The sequence below is a fragment of the Ahaetulla prasina genome, chromosome 8 (assembly GCF_028640845.1).
Source record: "Ahaetulla prasina isolate Xishuangbanna chromosome 8, ASM2864084v1, whole genome shotgun sequence".
Taxonomy (NCBI): Eukaryota; Metazoa; Chordata; class Lepidosauria; order Squamata; family Colubridae; genus Ahaetulla; species Ahaetulla prasina.
Genome location: NC_080546.1, coordinates 4,898,778 through 4,920,782, shown reverse-complemented (window position 1 = coordinate 4,920,782; position 22,005 = coordinate 4,898,778). Strand labels below are relative to the sequence as shown.

Here is a 22,005-nt window from a genome sequence, read left to right as displayed (position 1 = left end):
GAATTTGAGATCTTCTGAACCACGAAACCGACATTAGATTCCCTACATCATCATCATCATCTTTTAACAACCCCCATAACCTTTGCGGGGAAGAGTCTGGGCAACTGAATGGAGCTAGCAGAGCGTTTACTGGCCGGATGCCCTTCCTGTTGCCAATGCGGGGTTATATTCAGCAGATATATTCTCATTGTGCCCAGAGAAAGAAGTATCTGCCTCTACCTAGGATCAAACTCACAGCCTCCCGATTGCGAGGCGAGAGCTCCACCTCTAGGCCACCACACCACTCAATTAGATTCCTTCTACATACAGAAGGCCGAAGAAAAAGTACATGAATTGGAACAAACTCCCAATGCACTACCTGTATTGAAAAATCTGTGCGTGATCAATTGTGTAGCTGGTACAAATTTATGTGCTGGTATTGATTGTTACTATCCCAAATTGGCTTAGGAATTACCGTATTTTTCAGAGTATAAGATGCACCTTAGTTTTGGGGGAGGAAAATAAGAAAACAGCTGATTGGCAGGTGGAATACCCCCAATCAGCTGTTCCCAGAGGTGAATTTTAGCAACAGGTTCCTTGGTTGCGAGCAATGTGCCTTGCTTTTTTTTTTCCTGCCTCTGAAACTCTGTTTCAGAAAAAACTTTTTTTCTGCCTCTGAAAGCCTCCAAAACAGAACTTCAGAAAAAAAGCCTCTGAAGCTCTGTTTGGAGGCTTTTTTTCTGAAGCTCTATTTGGAGGCTTTTTTTTCTGAAGCTCTGTTTGGGGGCTTCTTTTCTGAAGCTTCTTTCAGCCTCTGAAACCTCCGTTTGAGAAGCTGCATGGGCTACATTCAGCGTATAAGACACACCCAGATTTTCACCCTCTTTTTTGGGGGGAAAAGGTACGTCTTATACTCCCAAAAATACGGTAACCATCTAAGAACTCAGTTGGTGCTGGAGGGGCGGGAAAGACAAATAAACAGCTCGGAGCCAGAAAATAAAATATTGTATTTAATTACAGAGCAATCCAGAGAACCTAAAGAATAGGTCAAATTATTTTTCAAAGAAAAGACTTCGCTAAGCACTGTTTCGTTTTTCTGAAGAAACCGATCTGTGAAAAAGGAAGGAGCACATCGGTTTTGCACACATAGAGAGAGGCAGGATCACTTTTTCAAAAATTGAAATCTAAAAGGCAGGAACAACTGAGGATGAGACGCCAAAATAACACTAACACACACACATACATACAGATACACGCACCCCAAATCTCTGAAGATGATGGATTTCGTCCTGAAAAAAGAGCCAGAGTGGTTGTCAAACCAGAGTTTGGAAAGCATGAATTATCCGCTATTCCCCGCTTTGAGGGCGGTGATATTGATGGGGTGGAGCCATACGGGGATCCCCCGATCGCTCACCGCCAACCTCGGATCTAGATGGAATGCTCCTTCCCCTGTGGGAGAGGCGGCTTACGATACGGCCGTCCTCTTAACTATTCTCCCGTCTTTATCGATGGCAAAATTGTAATTCTGCGTCTTGTTCAGGCACTCCTCGATCCGCTGGTCCAGGTTTTCGAGAGTGATGAAATTCTGGGATTGTTCCTGGGAGCAAGGGAAAGGAGGAGGAAGGCAAGAATGAGATCGAAGCTGAACGACACCAAGATTGTAGCGTCAAAGATTATGCTCAAGGCTCGGCGTCGTGAGAAATTAAGAGAGGGCCTAATAAAATTGATTTAGTTATGCCTTCAATCCCTGGGCGGCTTACCAACAACAAAAAAACAACAACCCAATAAACAAATTTGTAAAAGCAATTTTCCAACCCTCTAATTTGAAACCATTGTTTGCAAAACAGCAGCCAACGAACTCAGATTAAGTCACGCTGCAGTGCCGCCCCCCCCCCCCCTTGAAATCTCTCCATTATTGTGAGATCAACTCAACTGAACAAAGCAGGCTGCTCTGGTGGAGCTTGAAAAAGCTACACAGGGTCGGAACTACTTTGCATGGGGATAGGCGGCCACTAGGAAATCCCACAATTACCAATAAAGGAGAATCCTCCAAGCTAGACTGGGAAGTAGAGGGAAGGAACCAGTGGTGGGTTTCATTTATCTTTGTTACCGGTTCGCTCACTCGCGTGCCACTTCTGTGCACGCACAGATTGTATTTGATGACGTCCGTCGGTTTTGGAAGGCAATTTTCTTTTTGCTTCTTAACGGCCACATATTTTAGCTGGGGAAGTTGGGAGGGGGTTGTTGTCGGAGCGGTAGAAAATTAGTCATAACATTCGTATTCAAGGACTTTTGCCTGCATCTGATGTAGGCTGCCTAAAGACTGTATCCAATTGATTGTGACGAGTTGATTGGACAATGGGATGAACTTGTGGGTGTGGGGCAGGGCTGTGAACTCTCAACTGGGTGTGAAAAACCCGGAAGCTTTCAGTTTCGGGTTTTCCCAGCTGTGCCAACACGACATCTCTAATAAATTGGAACTCTGAGGAACCTCAAGCCTCAGAGCCTTATTTCGTTGGGGGTCTTCCTTGGAACCCTGACAGCTACACAAGTGTGCGACCATGAAATCACCATGAGTTGTGTGTGGTTTGAAAAAACCTTGACGGATTAGAATGTACAATATACAACAGAGAGAATGTACAACGTTCCGGCGAAGGTGAGTGGCTGAAGCCTTGGGGCTTACCTGTAACTGAAGCACCTCCATCTCTTTCTTCTTGAGGAATTCCTCCTGAAAGGTTTCCCTGTGTTGGTCACTTTGTAGCTTGCGGGTCTTCTCCAATAATTCCTCCTGCCGAAGACGCTCCAACCTAGTGCGGGAATAGGGAAGGAAGAGACGACCTACTGTTCACAATGTGACAAAGACAGATATACCGTATTTTTCAGAGTATAAGATACACCTTAGTTTTTGGGGTGGGAAATAAGAAAAAAAAAAATTCTGCCTCCGTCTACCAGCATCCATCGGTATTCATCCGGCAAGTGTCCTGTCAGTGTGTGAGACAGTTGAGGGCTGTTTGGAAACTGAAACAGTATTTGCTGTGTGAGCAACAAGGAAGGAGGCAGCAAGGAGCCTGGGCGTGGCTTAGGTCTGCAGCTCTGAGTCTGTGCTGAACTAGTCTAAAACCAGTCTGCTGCTCAAAACTGAGACTGAAACTCCTCTCCTCTGCTTGTGTTTTGTTTTGGAAAACCTGCTTTTGGTATTGTATATTTACTTCATGTGTTATATTATATATAAAGAGAAGTGATTGAATCCTGCTGAATCAGTTACTTGTGTGTGCTTTCTGAATGTGATTGCTGCTGCAAACTCTTGAGTCCTTGCAGCGAATATCGAACAGTCAGGTCAGCTTCAGCACATTATTGCAGCCTGATTCAGCACGAGCAGCTGATTGGCGGGTGGATTGGTCTTCCAGAATACCCCCAATCAGCTGTTCCAGGCTGCATGGATTGCCACAGACCATCACCGTCTCCGTGCCTCACATTTTTGGCTACATTCGGTGTATAAGATGCACTCAAATTTTCACCCTTTTTGGGGGAGGGGGGAACTGTCTCTTATACTCCAAAAAATACGGCGTGTGTGTGTGTTTGTATGTATGTATGTACATATATATGTTTTCTGAGGTTTTCGCGGGTGTTTGTATGTAGTTCTTTGGTTATTCGGGTTTTCTCCTGCGTAAAATTGGAAGTGTCTTGGCAACGTTTCGACGAAGTCTCATTCGTCATCTTCAGGCTTCAGCCAATCAGAGCACAAAAAAACCCCCATCCAATCAGAGCACAGCCGAGCTCCCACCCAATCAGGTCAAACCCACACTAGCAGTTAAAAGGAAGAAACAGCTGCGATCACACATGTCTCCTAGAAGCACGAAGCTGAAGCCTGAAGATGACGAATATATATGTAGGTCTTGGCATTTTCGGGTCTTTTCCCGTGTAAGGTTGAGAGTATTTTGGCGACGTTTCAACGAGATCTCACTCATCACAGGACCTCGGACTCAGAGCCAAACCAGGGCCCAGGATGCTGCATCACAGCCACCTGCTCAAGACATCATATCACAGAACTTCAGAGGCCACAACACCAAAGCTCAGGAACAAAAGACCAGGACCACACCCACACAGGATGCTACGAAACAGCCGACCAATCTGCAAACACCCACTCCATCTACCAATCAAGATGCAACCACACAGCCAACCAACCGGCTCACAGCAGCACTCCCCACCTCCCCACCAGTATTTATAGAAAGACGGCAGCTCCAATCACTCTTTGCTCGAGAAGCACAAAGCCGAAGACACCAGCCTGAAGATGATGAGTGAGACCTCGTCGAAACGTCGGGTCTTTTCCTGTGTAAGGTTTGACAGTATCTTGGGCGACGTTTCGACGAGATCTCACTCATCATCTTCAGGCTGGTGCTTTCGGCTTCGTACTTCTGTGAGCAAAGCACGAAACCGAAAGCACCAGCCTGAAGATGATGAGTGAGACCTCGCCGAAACGTCGCCCAAGATACTCCCAACCTTACAAGGGAAAAGACCCGAATATATATATATATATATATACAGACACACCACTCCTTTTCTCACCAGTGGCCAGGATCATAAAATCCTAGGGCTAGAAGGGACCTCGGAGGCGTTCTTGTCCAGCCCCCCGCCCAAAGCAGGAGTCCTTGTACATCCCAGTCACTTTTGTTGCTCTTCTCTGTACTCTCTCTAGAGCAGTGATGGCTAACCTTTTCGCCATTGTGTGCCAGGAGGCGGAGGAGGGGGGTGTCGCATGCATGCCCACACCCATAATTCTATGTGCTCCACTCCCGTGCGTGCAACCTCCCCTCCCCACAGCTCCTGGCACGCGATGGCCCGGAAGGCCTGTTTTTCTCTCTCACCTGGCTCCAGAGACTCCCTATGAGTCTGGGGAGGGCAAAAACAGTGTTTCCCCACCCCCTCGGAGATCAGACACTTCCCGTTGCCAACTTCCGGTTGAACAGGAAGTGACCTTTTTGCTGTCCCCAGCCTCCAGAGACTCCTAGAGAGGCTCCGGAGGCCGGGGACAGCAAAAAACGTGGCATGGCATTTCTGTAGCATGTCAACCAGAATTAGACACATTAATCCAAGCATGGTCTCACCAGTGCAATATAGGGAAATACTATCACTTCTCCTGATCTTGATGCTGTCCAATGCAGGGGTCTCCAACCTCGATCACTTGAAGACTTGTGGACTTCAGCTCCCAGAATTCCTCAGCCACCTTTGCTGGCTGAGGAACTCTGGGAGTTGAAGTCCACAAGTCTTAAAGTGACCAAGGTTGTGTGGAATGAGGCAGGAGCATGCTGATTTTACCTGCGTTCGAGTAAGCGCTTATTTTCCGCATCGTTCAAGGCCATGAGACGTTGATGTTCCTCGTCCTGAGCTTTCTTCCTCAGCTTCGCCGTTTCCCCGTACTTGAGATCGTAGTGTTTGAATTGTACTTCTTCCTTCATTTCAAATCTAGCAGAGGGCCCAGGACAGAATGTTAAAATATTTCCTCCCCACCTGCAAGAGAGTCTTTCGCCCCCCCCCACCCCTCCCCAAGCACATTCATTTAACTTCACTCAGAAGACTGTTGTGAGGACAAAAAAAGGTACAATGTTATTGAGAGACAAGGAGGAGATGAGGCGATGAATTTCTTTAGACAGCCTGGTCTCCCTTGCTCCGGGATCACATTAAACGGAGTTCAGCAATGGATATATCAGCAGCAGCGGTGGGTTTCAAATTTTTTTACTTCTGGTTCTGTGGGTGATGGGCGTGGCATGGCTTGGTGGGTGTGGCAGGGGAAGGATACTGTAAAATCTCCATTCCCTCCCCAATCCAGGGGAAGGATGCTGCAAAATCCCCATTTCCTCCCAATCAGCTGGGACTCGGGAGGCAGAGAATAGATGGGGGGTGAGGCCAGTCAGAATTTTTACTACGGGTTCTCCGAACTACTCAAACTTTCTGCTACCGGTTCTCCAGAACTGGTCAGAACCTGCTGAAACCCACCTCTGATCAGCAGACAAGAACACCTGAGATAAGCTGGACTTGATGGTTAAGCTGGTTAGTACGTAGGAGAAGCTTCCATGGAATCTCAGCGCAGTCCAAATTGTTTGTAATTGCAAAAATCACACCTCCACTCTACTGCGTGCTCTCCACCATCATGGCTATTTCTTTATCCATTTTTAATGTACTCATTAGGTTACTGTTTAGGGTTTTTTTTATAATATTGTGTTATTGTAAGCTGCACGGAATCACTCGAGCGAGATGGGCAGGAATAAATTTAATAGATGTAGGTAAGATGATGAATGGATGGATAGATTAATCAAATTTATATGGCTGCCCACTTCATATAAATAGGACCGGATGGATGGATATAGACAGAAAAGTGACAGAAGATATAGATGATAGAGAAATAATAGAGAAGATCGAATAGAAATGGATACAGACAAAGATAAATAGATAGCTAGATTGTGGATATAGACAGATGGAATAGACAGAGACAGATGATAGATGGATGGTAGATGATAAATTATAGCAAAATAAGAGAAATAGGTAGATATATACACATCATAGAAATATATCAACAGATAGAGACAGACAGACAAATATAGATGATGAATAATAGAGATGGATGGATGTAGATGATAAATGATACAGAAATAATAGGTATATAGATACCATAAATTAGAGAGAGAGAGAGAGAGAGAGAGAGAGAGAGAGAGATAAATAGATAAATAGATGATAGATAGATAGATATGGATAGATGATAGAGCTAGATAAGATAGACAGACAGTAAATGATAGAGAAATTATAAGTAGATATAGATACGGTAGATTATAGATAGATAGATATGTATAGATGATAGAGATAGAACAATAGATAGATAGACAGACAGACAGAAATGGATGGATATTAGATTATAAATTATAGAGAAATAATAGGTAGATATACACTGTATAGAAATGGAAAAAAAGGGAGGGAGGGAGGGAGGGGGAGAGAGAGAGAGAAGGAAGGGAAAATGAAAGAAAGATGATAGCTGATGATAGACAGAGATAGATGGATAGTAAATGATAATTATAGAGAAAGAAATAATAGGTAGATATAAACACTGCAAAGTATAGAGATGGAAAGAAAGAAAAGAAAGAAAGAGGAAGGAAGGGAGGAAAAGAAAGGAAGAAAGAAAGAAAGAAAGATGATAGACAGAGATAGATGGATGGATTATAAATGATAGAGAAATAATAGGTAGATGTAGATACCCGTAGAGTATAGAGATGGAAAGAAAGAAAGAAAGAAAGAGGAAGGAAGGGAGGAAAAGAAAGGAAGAAAGAAAGAAAGATGATAGACAGAGATAGATGGATGGATTATAAATGATAGAGAAATAATAGGTAGATGTAGATACCCGTAGAGTATAGAGATGGAAAGAAAGAGAGACAGGGAGGGAGGGGGAGAGAGAGAGAAAGGAAGGAAGAAAAAGGAAGGAAGGAAGGAAGGAAGATGATATAGAAAGATAGAGAAATGATAAATGATAAAGAAATAATAGGTCGATGTAGATACCCGTAGAGTATAGAGATGGAAAAAAAGAGAAAGAGAAGGAGAGGAAGGAAGGAAGGAAAAAGAAAGAGAGAAAGAAAAAAAGTTGATAGACAGAAAGAGAGAGATGGAGGGAGGGAAAGTAGATGACAAATGATAAAGAGAAATAAGAGACCTAGAATAGATCATAGAGAAATCAGAGAGAGAGCGGTTCCTCTTCAGCAGGCCCCCCCAAGACCCTTCCTTCCTTCCCTGCTGGGGATGATGGGCTCAGCAGTCCCGGAGGGCCTCACCTGAGGGCGCTCACCACCCGCCGGTACTGCTCGTAGCGGTCGAGGACGACCAGCAGCTCGGCCGGGTCGACAGGCGGCGGCACCTTGATCCGGTCCGCCTTGGATTTGGCCGGAGGGTCGAAGCGGGTCTTGCGGCCTCGCGAGGGGACCAGGCTCGGGGCGCCGCGGCCCAGCAGGCCGGGAAGGCCCCTCAGCCCCGCCGCCAGCATCGGACCGGAAGCGCGGACGCAGGAGGGCCGGAAAGAGAACCGGAACCGGAAGTGGCGCCAGGGACGCCGGGAAATGCAGTCCCGCCTACCGCAAGAAGAAGAGAAAGCAGAAACGCCGCCCGCTCTCCTTTCCGAGTCCGCAGGCCGGAAGTTACGCCAGGGAACAGCCGAGGAGCTTCCGGTCGAGCGGCGGAATGACGTCATCTCAATCCCGGAAGCAACCTGGACGCCTTTGGGAAGTGGAGTGCCCTTCTAGGATTTCTGGCTAATACACGTAGTCCTCTACATACGACCACAATTGAGTCCTACATTTCTGTTGCTAAGCGAGACGTTAAGTCAAATTTATCCCGCTTGAGGACATTTCGGGCCACCGTTGTTAAGCGAATCACTACAGTTGTTAAATTAGTGACACAATCGTTAAGCGAATCTGGCTTCCCCATTGACTTTGCTTGTCAGAAGGTCGCAAAAGCCCCCCCCCACCCTCCCCCCACTGCAACCGTCATAAGTATGAGTCAGTTGCTGAATTTTGATCATGTGAGCATGGGAAATGTTGCAACGGTCGCAAGTGCGAAAAACGGTCATAAGTGACTTTCTCCACTGCCATTGTAACTTTGAATGGTCACTAAATGAACGGCTGTAAATCGAGGACTATCGGTATACGCCTCTGATTGTTCCTGAAGCTCACATTCTCATGTTGGTTCGGTGATCTTCTCCGGGATGTTCTTCTGCAGCCCAGTGTGGGAAGCTCTCCCCACATCCCCAACCCTCCATCCCCAGAAAATGAAATATTTGGGGGACTATTAAAAGAGGCAGAATATTATATTTCCCCAAAGGAGAAATGGAGAAACAGGTTCTTAGAGAATGGAATGGAATAGAATAGAATAGAATAGAATAGAATAGAATAGAATAGAATAGAATAGAATAGAGGCAGAAAGAAGAATGGAATGGAATGGAATGGAATGGAATAGAATAGAATAGAATAGAATAAAGGCAGAAAGAAGAATAGAATAGAATAGAATAGAGGCAGAAAGAAGAATGGAATAGAATAGAATAGAATAAAGGCAGAAAGAAGAATAGAATAGAATAGAATAGAATAGAATAGAATAGAATAGAATAGAATAGAGGCAGAAAGAAGAATGGAATGGAATAGAATAGAATGGAATAGAATAGAATAGAATAGAATAGAATAGAGGCAGAAAGAAGAATGGAATGGAATAGAATAGAATAGAATAGAATAAAGGCAGAAAGAAGAATGGAATAGAATAGAATAGAATAGAGGCAGAAAGAAGAATGGAATAGAATAGAATAGAATAAAGGCAGAAAGAAGAATAGAATAGAATAGAATAGAATAGAGGCAGAAAGAAGAATGGAATGGAATGGAATGGAATAGAATAGAATAGAATAGAATAAAGGCAGAAAGAAGAATAGAATAGAATAGAATAGAGGCAGAAAGAAGAATGGAATAGAATAGAATAGAATAAAGGCAGAAAGAAGAATAGAATAGAATAGAATAGAATAGAATAGAATAGAATAGAGGCAGAAAGAAGAATGGAATGGAATAGAATAGAATAGAATAGAATAGAATAGAATAGAATAGAATAGAATAGAATAGAGGCAGAAAGAAGAATGGAATGGAATAGAATAGAATAGAATAGAATAAAGGCAGAAAGAAGAATGGAATGGAATAGAATAGAATAGAATAGAATAGAATAGAATAGAATAGAATAAAGGCAGAAAGAAGAATGGAATGGAATGGAATAGAATAGAATAGAATAGAATAGGATAGAATAAAGGCAGAAAGAAGAATGGAATGGAATAGAATAGAATAGAATAGAATAGGATAGAATAAAGGCAGAAAGAAGAATGGAATGGAATGGAATGGAATAGAATAGAATAGAATAGAATAGAATAGAATAGAATAGAATAGAATAAAGGCAGAAAGAAGAATGGAATGGAATGGAATAGAATAGAATAGAATAGAATAGAATAGAATAGAATAGAATAGAATAGAATAGAATAGAATAGAATAAAGGCAGAAAGAAGAATGGAATAGAATAGAATAGAATAGAATAGAATAGAATAGAATAGAATAGAATAGAGGCAGAAAGAAGAATGGAATGGAATGGAATAGAATAGAATAGAATGAAGGCAGAAAGAAGAACGGAATGGAATGGAATGGAATAGAATTCTTTATTGGCCAAGTGTGATTGGACACACAAGGAATTTGTCTTTGGTGCATAGGCTCTCTGTGTACATAAAAGAAAAGATACATTCGTCAAGACTCATAAGGGAAAAGAAGAAAGGGAGGGAGGAATGAGCTAGGGAGAAAGGGACAGGAAGGAAGGAAGGAAGGAAGGAATTAGGGAGGGAGGGGAAGAAGGGAAAAGAAAGGGAGGGAAGAATGAGCTAGGGAAAAAGGGACAGGAAGGAAGCAAGGAAGGAGGAAGGAAGGAAGGAATTAGGGAGGGAGAGAAGGAGGGAGGGTGGGGGAAGGAAAAGAAGAAAGGAAGAGAGGAATGAGCTAGGGAGAAAGGGACAGGAAGGAAGGAAGGAAGGAAGGAAGGAAGGAAGGAAGGAAGGAAGGAATTAGGGAGGGAGAAGGAGGGAGGGGGGAAGGGAAAAGAAGAAAGGAAGAGAGGAATGAGCTAGGGAGAAAGGGACAGGAAGGAAGGAAAGAAGGAATTAGGGAGTGGGGGGAAGGGAAAAGAAGAAAGGAAGGGAGGAATGAGCTAGGGAAAAAGTGACAGGAAGGAAGGAAGGAATTAGGGAAAGGAGGAAGAATAGAATAGAATAGAATAGAATTCTTTATTGGCCAAATGTGATTGGACACACAAGGAATTTGTCTTTGGTGCATATGCTCGCAGTGTACATAGAAGTGTCCGTTGTTTCAGAGCGTTGAGAAAATCATGAGCTTTGCATAAAACTGTGAAAACCTATAAAGATCCGTCCTCTCATTCAACCAGTTGGTTGGCTGCCCCAGAACTATATGCTGTTGTTGGTTCTGCTCATCAATGAACAGGAGCCTTCTTTCCAATCAGCCTCCGTTTTATTCCCAGCGCCTTTCTCCCGACTTGGAACTGGACCTGGATTTTTCTGCCTAAACCAGCCTGTGTGATTCTTTTATTTCCAATGCCCCAACCTAGAAAGTGGCCATATTAAGCCCCATATAGATATAGACGTGGCATCAGATGAGCCCCTCTCTGCTTGTCCGAAGGAGGAAGCACCTACCTTGTCTTTATTCGATCCTTCAGCTAGGTGACAGCCATCAGATACGACGTTGGACTACATCTCCCACAATCCCTTGCCCTTCCCATAATCCCCATGTATTTATGACAATTGCACTGTCCGGTCCTGGGGTCATGTGATCACCATTTGTAACATTCCCCGCTGGTTTCCAACAAGCTGAGTCAATGGAAGGAGCCAGATTCGCTTAATGACCGCACGATTCACTTAGTAGTTTCAATTATTTTCTTAACAGCTGTGACAGAAAAAGGTAAAACGAAGCACAATTCACTTAGCAACTGCCTCCCTTAGCAAGGGAAATTTCGTGGTGGTCATTAATCGAGGACTACCCATATTCAAACGGTAGGTCTTGCAAGCCTAAGGTGTGGAATAGTTTCTTCTTGCAATCAAATAAGCAACCTCTAATTTAGCTTTTGAAATATTTGTTAAAGAACCCTTGATTACATCCGACACAGGCTACGTGTGAAAGATTAAAATGTTACTATTTTTTCATTGTTTGATCTGAATTTTTAACACGGTTCTGCCGTGCTTGGGTTGTTTGGAGCAAACCCAGCCAGTAAAAAAAATAAATACATTTCATTTTCTCACTCCTTACTGAAGCAGAGTGAAAAAGTCGGTCAAAAACAGATTGTTCTTTAGATAACAGAGATTAGAAAATGTCAAATTTCAATTCTGCAAGTTTTGCAAGCATTGAGACATTTCTTGCAGGAAACCTGTAACCGCATCCTGGAGAGAAGGGGAGAGCAAGCAATTTTAGCTGCTTTAGCCCAGCAACAAGAAGCAAGAACCAAGTAATGCTGATATGCTGTATTTCTGTGTGTTTTTTCTACTTTTGTGAAGTATATAAGGGCTTGTTTGTCCGCAAGGAAACTGTTCAGATGTTGGTATTGATCTGAACCTATTTTGTTTGCGCAAATAAAATACAACCACCTTTGATTCTGAGATCTGGGTCTCATTATTGCTGCAACATTACCAGCCTAATTGGTCCTTAAATATACATGTATAAATTGATTGATTGATTGATTCATTCATTCATTCATTCATTCATTCATTTAACCACCCATCTCCCTCAAGAAGGGCTTCTATTGATTATTGGAAAGCTAAGAGAACACACACTGTGGATGTTAATGGCTGTTCAACTTTTATTTTGCACAAATGTATGAATTGCAGGCTTCCGGCAAACATTTCAGAACCATCTGTCGCATCAGTTTGGTATTATCTACCAGTTCATAATCTAAAATTGTTTTCGCAGTGTTGTTCCTTGAGTCTTCTCATTCTTGATCACATATGGAATCAACCATGCAGCCCTCTGGAAAAACCAAAAAAAAAGCAACGGTAAAGAAGCAAATACCAACAGCAGAGTTCAAGTGGAAAATTTTCATTTAGGATTAGCTGTGTCTTTGGGACCTGTAGAATTACAGGTTAGATTCAGAGATGGTATTCAGCAGGTTCTGGAGAACCAGTAGCGGAAACTTTGAGTAGTTCGGAGAACCAGTAAATACCATCGCTGACTGGCCCCGCCACCATCTATTTTCTGCCTCCCGAGTCCCAGCTGATCGGGAGGAAATGGGGATTTTGCAGTAACCTTCCCCTGGAGTGGGGAGGGAATGGAAATTTTACAGTATCCTTTCCTGCTACGCCCATCGAGCCATGCCCACAGAACCGGTAGTAAAAAAACAAAATTGAATCCCACCACTGGTTAGATTAGATATGAGACCATAGCAAATATAACTTTCTCTGCCCAGTAGGTAAACCAGATAAGGAAATTATTGAGTCTGTCATTTGCACCTCTATAACTATCTGGTTCGGTTCTGCAACCCAACAAGAAAAACACAGACTTCGGAGGATAATTAGAACTGCAGAAAAAATAATTGCTACCAACCTGCCTTCCATTGAGGACCTGTATACTGCACGAATCAAGAAGAGGGCCGTGAAAATATTTGCAGATCCCTCGCATCCTGGACATAAACTGTTTCAACTCCTACCCTCAAAACGACGCTATAGAGCACTGCACACCAGAACAACTAGACACAAGAACAGCTTTTTCCCGAAGGCCATCACTCTGCTAAACAAATAATTCCCTCAACACTGTCAGACTATTTACTGAATCTGCACTACTATTAATCGTTTCATAGTTCCCATCACCAATCTCTTTCCACTTATGACTGTATGACTATAACTTGTTGCTGGCAATCCTTATGATTTATATTGATATATTGCCCATCAATTGTGTTGTAAATGTTGTACCTTGATGAACGTATCTTTTCTTTTATGTACACTGAGAGCATATGCACCAAGACAAATTCCTTGTGTTTCCAATCACACTTGGCCAATAAAAAATTCTATTCTAAATCAACTTCACAGGAAGATTAAAATCACTTTTATTGAGATGGGCTATAATCACAAACTTTTGCAAATTTGATGTGGAACTTTTTCCCACTTCTTAGACTCTACTAAACCAGGGAGGAAGCTGCTCCCAAATGCCTGATTATCTTATTTTAGACATGAAAATATGTTTTCCCACTTTTGCTTATCTGTATCAAGCAAGGTCCTTGCTCTCTACCAGGTTTGATATTAGGCCAGCACAGAGGTAGGTTAGGTACAGTACTGGATCAAGGAATAATAATAATAATGATAAAACCGAATACAGTAAAAGCAAAGATGATGAGGGGACTGGAGGCTAAAATATATGAAGAACGGTTGCAGGAACTGGGTAGGTCTAGTCTAGTGAAAAGAAGGACCAGGGGAGACATGATAGCAGTCTTCCAATATCTCAGGGGTTGCCACAAAGAAGAGGGAGTCAAGCTATTCTGCAAAGCACCTGAGGGCAGGACAAGAAGCAATGGGTGGAAACTAATTAAGAAGAGAAGCAACTTAGAACTAAGGAGAAATTTCCTAACAGCGCAAATAATTAATCAGTGGAACAGCTTCCCACCAGACATCGTTGGTGTTCCATCACTGGAGTTTTTTTAAGGAGAGACTGGACAGTCACTTGTCTGAAATGGTAGGGGGTCTCCTGCTTAGGCAGGGGGTTGGACTAGAAGACCTCCAAGGTCCCTTCCAACTCTGTTATTCTGTTCAGGTTAAGAAGCACTGATTTGACATGTGTTTACAGCAGACTAAATTTACTGTCCATTCCTCCTTTTGACTATAGCCAAATGCAACTTGAATAGACTAGACTAGACTAGACTAGACTAGACTAGACTAGAATAACAGAGTTGGAAGGGACCTTGGAGGTCTTCTAGTCCAACCCCCTGCTCAGGCAAGAAACCCTATGGCATTTCAGACAAATGGTTGTTCAATCTCTCCTTAAAAACCTCCAGTGATGGAGCAGCCACAACTTCTGTTGGCAGGCTGTTCCATTGGTTAATTGTTCTAACTGCCAGGAAATTTCTCCTTAATTCCAGGTTGCTTCTCTCCTAGATTAGTTCCCATCCGTTGCTTCTTATCCTGCCCTCAGATGCTTTGGAGAATAGATTGACCAACCCCTCTTCTTTGGGGCAGCCCCTCAAATATTGGAAGACTGCTCTCATGTCACCCCTAGTCCTTCTTTTCATTAAACTAGACATACCCGATTCCGGCAACTGTTCTTTATATTTAGCCTCCAGTCCCCTAATCGTCTTTGTTAAGGATCAATTTATACAATCCATAAAGACATCAAAGCATAGATGGCATTTATGCCTTCAGAAATTGTATCTTTCTTAAACATTCAATTTTTGTTTTTGTTTTTTTTTTAAAAACGTTCCGATCTCAATGGATCAACCATTGGCTTGTCCCAGCCTAACCATGGTATGCTGGGATATTCTCTGAAGATCTGCAAGGTCCCTTCCAGCTCAGATTATTCTGCTTTGTCTGTTAGTAGGCATTTTTGCCCTTTAAAGGTAAAGGTACATACGTGCTAGTCGTTGCCGACTCTAGGAGGCGCTGCTCATCTCCGTTTCAAAGCCGAAGAGCCAGCGCTGTCCAAAGACGTCTCCGTGGTCATGTGGCCGGCATGACTCAACGCCAAAGGCGCACGGAACGCTGTTACCTTCCCACCAAAGGTGGTCCCTATTTTTTCTACTTGCATTTTTACGTGCTTTCGAAACTGCTAGGTTGGCAGAAGCTGGGACAAGTCACTGGAGCTCACCCCGTTACATGGCAGCACTAGGGATTCGAACCGCTGAGCTGCCGACTTTCGATCGACAAGCTCAATGTCCTAGCCCCTGAGCCACCGCATCTCTCTCTTTTTTTTTTAGTGCCCTTTAGTGTCCATTAATAACTTGTAGGAAAATGATGCTATTTTTTTAGAGGCTATATAGCAGTGATGCCGAACCTTTTTGGCACTGAGTTTTTAAAAGAGAGCACGCCTGCGCTTGTCTGGGCCACAACTCGGAAGAGGAATTGCCCCGGGGGCACACGCTCCGGAAAATGAACTCCTGGTTTCTGTCGCATGCGTGCGCACTAGCCAGCTAGTCTTCTGGTTACTGGCGCGCATGCTCGCATGACGATCAGCTGGCCAGTACACATGCTCCTGCGCATTGCACACATGAATGCCAGCTGTTCGTCGCTTGCACATGCGCGCCAGAAACCCGGAAGAGGAATGGGCGACGTGTGCCATTGACACACTCCCATTGACGTGGGAGCTGAAATGGAAATGAAAACTTGAAAAGAAAAAAAATAGCCTGTAGGGCAATTTTTGGCTACAGATAGTCCTCGACTTTCTCACTGGAGAAGCGCCAAATGCTGGGAACGATGGAGGGCAAAATAAGAACGGGACGGCAGAGAAGGAGGTGGCTGGATGGAGTCACTGAAGCAGTCGGCGGGAGCTTCAATGGACTCCAGAGGATGGTACAGGACAGGAAGGCCTGGAGGAACATGGCCAGTGGTGGGATTCAGCCAGTTCTCACCACTTCGGGAGAACCGGTTGTTAACTTTCTGAGCAGTTTGGTGAACTGGTTGTTGGAAGAAATCATTAGGGAAGAGAACTGGTTGTTAAATTATTTGAATCCCACCACTGAACATGGTCCATGGGGTCGCAATGGGTCAGACACAACTTCACAACTAACAGCAGTCCTCGACTTATGGACACAATTGTCCAAACTTGCTAAGTGAGACAGTTGTTAAATGAGGTTTGCCCCATTTTATGACCGTTCTTGCCACAATTGTTAAAGGAATCACTGCTTGGCCGCTGGCCTCCATTTATAGCCATTCGCAGTGTCCCGCAGTCACATAACCGTGATTGACGGTTTGCCAGAAACCGACATTTGCTTCTGGTTTCCTGTGAAAACTACCGATAGCAGTGGGGATCCCTTTACGCCTGCCGCTTTCACTTAAAGACTGCTGCAAAACAGGTTATGAAATCAGACGCCCTGTTTACTTAACGGTCCACTTAAAGACCGTCATGACGTACAATCAAAATTCCGGACTCAGCGACGGACTTAAGTCAAGGACCACCTTTTATTTGGTTTTGTTCCGGAAGAGGGTTAGCATGCGCTCACCGTGATTGCAGCAAATGCTGGAGGCAGCACATGTCCCTCCGTTGTTCCCGCACGGCTTCCTTCCAGATTCGCAAGGGGTTGGGAGGAAATTTTCTTCTTGGCATCGCAAGGTTTCTGCTGTGCCGAAGAAGCAACCGATCTCTTCCCCGCAACAGATGTTGGGCCCGAAGCAGTGGCCTCTGTTCCTAGGTCCGCAGGAAATGCACTAGTGAGAAACACGAACACCCGAATGTTTAGTAAATATAATGTAGTACATAAATATTTAGTGTATGTCATCGTTGTCATCTTGCGGGCAGCAGCTTACAGAAAACTATCACAGCAGGATCAAAATAGAACTTAAATAATATAGCCCAGTGTGTCAACGTTCCAGCTGACCGTTGGAAGCAAGCATGGTTGAGACGAACTCAATCAAAGCAAGCACAGTTGAGAAGATCCAATCTCTAAATGCAAAACTTTATTGAGTACATCATTTCAGCACCGACGAGGGCAAAACCAGATCTAGCTAATTCCCGCGCAAACTCGCACAATAATTAAAATATAGGATCCTCCCTCCCCCCTTTTAGAGCAGGTCACATTGTCCAATTGTGTCTCTTTGTATTGATATGAGAAAAACTTTGACTTTTCAGGCAAACACCTGCTGAAGTGTCCTTGGCTCTCACGGCTCAGCTTCTTGATGTCTGGAGCCGGCATTCCATCTCAGCCTTCCCCCTCCCCCCCCGGTTTGTTGGCAAGCTGAAAAGTAATAATGGTTGCAACAACAAAACGTGGTTCAAACTCGACACAGTGGTTCTCAACATTTTTTTCACCATAGACCCTCCCTAAATACCTTGTGGACACATGTCGTAGTCATGGCCACGGTTTAATATTTAAATCATAACATTTCTTCAAACCTTTACGGACCTTCTGTGATGACATCACGGCCTGCCACGGATCCACGGACCACGGGTTGAGAACCACTGGGTTTAGCCTAAATCAGGGGTCCCCAACCTCGGGGCCACTAATGGTCAATGAGCTGTTTGCAACCGGGCTGTGTTAAACAGTGGCAAGCGTGCGCACACACATCCCCACTTGCGCAAGCAGCAGGCGAGCACGTACGCATGTGCTCCCATTTGTGTGAACGGCGGGCGTGCGGGCACTCCACTCGTGCAAATGGAACTGCGTGCATGCGCGCACTTGCTGGCTGCTCACACGGATCCATCCCCTCTCCCCCTCCCCTGCCAGTCAGTAAAGCCCGAAAGGTTGAGGAACGCTGGTCTAAATAGAAAACGGAGGCATTAAAGCAGCACAAATTTAAAACATGTTGTTCTTTTAAAAACAAGAGATCATATCTGAAAAGGGTCAGATGTGCCGGTTTCTTGAAGTCGTTCCAAAGCAGTGTTTCTCAACTTCATAGCAACTTCAAATGTGTGGACTTCAACTCCCAGAATTCCCCAGCCAGCCAGTCTGCAATCTGCAGGGGAGTAGATGTTCACACATTTGAGCTGAGTAACAATATTCTAGGACAGGGGTTTGCAAGCTTGGCTCTTTTAAGACTTGTCGACCGAATAGGTTGTAAAAAAAAAATGCTTTTAAAAGGTTAAAAAAAAGGCTCTGATGATCCCAGCTGAACTGCCTGATCATCAGAGCCTTTTTTTTTTACTTTTAAAAGCATTTTTTTACAACCTATTCGGCCGGTTGTAAAAAAATGCTTTTAAAAGTAAAAAAAAAAAGATTGCGCAGCCCAGCTGATCACACACACCCCTGCACGCTGTTCTACCTACCCCATGCCTCCTTTTGGTGTGCACTGCATGTGTGCGCATCTTGCATTTGGTGCGTGGTACGCACTGCGCATGCATGCACAGCCGGAAAACCGGCAATAAACCGGTTCAGATTTCACCACTGCTATCAAGGCTATTCTTAGATATCAGAGGTAGCCAAGACAGAGATCGATCCATCAATTCGGAAGCGTGGCTACCTCTGTGCCCATAATTCTGCGTCGAATTTCCCAGCTACCTACCTTTCTGACTTCCATGTCCAGAATGGACCGCTTCCCTCCAATGGGACAGTTCTGGATGTAGCAAGCGGAAGAAAAAGCCAGCAGTGAAAATAAGCAGAAGGTCAACATGGTGTAAGACATCTTGGCAACTACCGCTGGTTGCCTTGTTTGTAGAATCGCCCAGAAAAATCTCATCTGGATTTCTTCTTGATAGCCACCAGCATTTATACTGCTGAGATATCTGCGTAGGCAGGGCACCAGCCGCGTGGTCCGTATCTCTTAAAAAGCATAAGTCATTGCTGTCCATGCCAGAGGTCTCATCTAATATGCCAAGGTCGAAGGCGTGAGGTCAGTCAAATATGGACAATTTGCGGTTGTGCCTTTTGCCTCCAAAGTGGGGGAAAGAGAAGGCGAGGACCGAGACTCCAGAAGTCATAGACGTCATCGGTTGACGAGCAACTTGGATATTTTTCTTCGTAACTTTCATGAGTCCTCAATAGAGGAAACCAGTTACCGGTAACCCTCAACTATCATTCAGCCCAGATTTTCTGTTGCTAGGCAAGACAGGTGTTAAGTGAGTTGGTTATGAGCAACAAAATACCTTATGCCACCAGACTTGAAATTCTGGGCTTAGAAAACTTACAACTACGCCGCCTTCGGTCTGACCTAAGCATAGCTCATAAAGTCATGAAGGGGCCTCTGTGGCTCAGGCTGCTAATGCAGTCTGTTATTAACAGCAGCAGCCTGCAATTACTGCAGGTTCTAGTCCCACCAGGCCCAAGGTTGACTCAGCCTTCCATCCTTTATAAGGTAGGTAAAATGAGGAGCCAGATTGTTGGGGGAGCAATAAGTTGACTTTGTATATAAATATACAAATAGGATGAAGACTATTGCTTGACATAGTGTAAGCCGCCCTGAGTCTTCGGAGAAGGGCGGGATATAAATGTAAATAAAAAATAAAAAAATAAAAAAATAAAAAGTCATCTGCTACAATGTCTTACCTGTCAATGACTCCTTCAACTTCAACCACAACAATACACGAGCACACAATAGATACAAACTCAAGGTAGACCGCAAGGGTATCTTGGCGATGTTTTGGTTGAAGCTGAAGGAGCCATTGGCTGGTAGGAGATTGTAGCAGATGACTTTGACTGCTCGCTTTTTCTTCTGCTTGCTACATCCCAGACTGGATAGACTGTTGGATAATAATAATAATAATAATAATAATAATAATAATAATAATAATAATAATAATAATAATAATAATAATAATAATAATAATAATAATAAGAAGAAGAAGAAGAAGAAGAAGAAGAAGAAGAAGAAGAAGAAGAAGAAGAAGAAGAAGAAGAAGAAGAAGAAGAAGAAGAAGAAGACTGGCCCTTAATGGCCCATTAACAAAGATGGGTGGGTGGGTGGCTGAGTTTCTGCCTCCCTTTTAGGGGAAATATTCTGCCCTTTTAATATTTCTTAAAATATCTCATTTTCCTAGGAGAGGGTGCTGACTTTCTAATAATAATAATAATAATAATAATAATAATAATAATAATAATAATAATAATAATAATAATAATAATAATAATAATAATAATGTTTTAATTTGTATACCGCCCTTCTCCCGAAGGACTCAGGGCGGTGAACAGGCAAATAAAATACAAACAGAAACATACACCATAATTAAAACAACCCTTAAAAAACTGATTCAAATTTGCCAAAAAATTTAAAATAACATTACACTCCATAAAATTACAGAAATTTAAAACCCATCAAAGTTCAATTAAAATTTAAATTTAAAATTTAAAATCAGGCCAGTCCAGCCATACGAAATAAATAGGTTTTAAGTTCGCAGCGAAAGGTCCGAAGGTCAGGTAGTTGTCGAAGCCCGAGGGGAAGCTCGTTCCACAGGGTAGGAGCCCCCACAGAGAAGGCCCTCCCCCTGGGAGCCGCCAGCCGGCATTGCTTGGCTGACGGCACCCTAAGGAGTCCCTCTCTGTGGGAACGCACCGGACGCTGGGAGATAGAGGCCGGCAGTAGACGGTCCCGTAAGTAGCCCGGTCCTAAGCCATGGAGCGCTTTAAAGGTGGTAACCAATACCTTGAAGCGCACCCGGAAAACAACAGGTAGCCAGTGCAGTCTAGTCAGGTATGTCCATCCTAACAAAAAGAAGGATTAGACCGGACATGATAGCAGCCTTCCAATATTTGAGGGGCTGTCACAGAGAAGAGCGGGTGGTGAACCTATTTTCCAAAGCACCGGAAGGCAGGAAAAGAAGTCACGGATGGAAATTATTCAAGGAGAGAAGCAACCATAGAACTATGGGGGGAAAAAATCCTGACAATGGAACGGTTTCACTGCGGAAGTCGTGAGTGCTTCATCACTGGAGGTTCTTCAAGAAAAGGTTGGACAACCATTTATTCGGAATGGCATAGGGCCGTGATGGCGAACCGCTTCGGGCACATGGAGCCATGTCGCCTGGCACGCCAACCGTTGCCTCAACCCAGCTACACCACACAGGTGCGCGTGCTTCCCACCAGACAGCTGGTCTTCAGGTTTCTGCAGTGCATGCTCAGAGGGCAGGGCGCATGCGCAGGGGCGCTCGCATTGCATTTTGGGGGTTTGCATGCACACACCTTGAAGGCCTCCTGAAGCAACCTGGAAACCAAAACAGGGTGCAGGGGCACCGTGCAAGCCCCCCCTCCCCCCCCCCGCAACCCGTATTGGGCCTGGAAAGCCTCCTACACCAACCTGGAAAGCAAAACGGGGCCAGGGCGCATGGGTGGGGGCACAAAGGCGTACCCACGGGGGTGGTTGCATTGCATTTTGAGGGTACGGGCACACACACATGGATTTGCGTGCGTGTTCTGTCTCCTTCCCCACTTCAGACCCACGAGCTGGCCTTCAGCCAGTGGATTCATGGCTCTTATCAGTCCTGGCAGAGAAATCGCAGCTGCCTGCCAAAGTTCAAACAAATGACTCACGGAGCAAGACTTTCAGCTCTTTTTGAAACGGTTCAGCTAAACTTTTGCTTCCCTGGAGTGAGAGCAGTCCGAAAGCTCCTTATATATCCTGTGGGGTGGGGCTCCTGCCCCACCCTTCCTTTTGATGGTGCCGCCTCTCTAATCTTCTGAAGCACGGGTCAAACCAAGCTTGATTATTATTATCAGCTGGGTCTGAAGGCGTAGCCTGGGGAAGGGAGGAATCAGAGGATGACGGCCTCATTACGTCCTCCGACCGGTCTAGTTCTGGCTCCTGGAGCTGAGCCAAAGGAATCGATGCTCCCGAGGTAAGCCTTACCGGCCCTTCCCCGT

The 22,005-nt window shown here is 44.3% G+C and overlaps 2 protein-coding genes across 2 annotated transcripts; both read right to left on the bottom strand.

The window, feature by feature from the left end:
- Positions 1–976: 976 nt before the first annotated feature.
- Positions 977–8,175, bottom strand: MRPS26 (mitochondrial ribosomal protein S26). The gene is made up of 4 exons (XM_058193514.1): positions 7,791–8,175; positions 5,296–5,442; positions 2,663–2,786; positions 977–1,576 (listed from the first exon to the last, which is right to left on the bottom strand). Exons 1-4 carry the CDS (start codon positions 7,997–7,999, stop codon positions 1,445–1,447), a joined length of 612 nt encoding a protein of 203 aa, XP_058049497.1. The 5' UTR covers positions 8,000–8,175; the 3' UTR covers positions 977–1,444.
- Positions 8,176–12,513: 4,338 nt separating this feature from the next.
- On the bottom strand, positions 12,514–18,838 carry LOC131203375 (neurophysin 1-like). The gene is made up of 3 exons (XM_058193520.1): positions 18,719–18,838; positions 16,723–16,927; positions 12,514–12,551 (listed from the first exon to the last, which is right to left on the bottom strand). Exons 1-3 carry the CDS (start codon positions 18,836–18,838, stop codon positions 12,514–12,516), a joined length of 363 nt encoding a protein of 120 aa, XP_058049503.1.
- Positions 18,839–22,005: the final 3,167 nt, after the last annotated feature.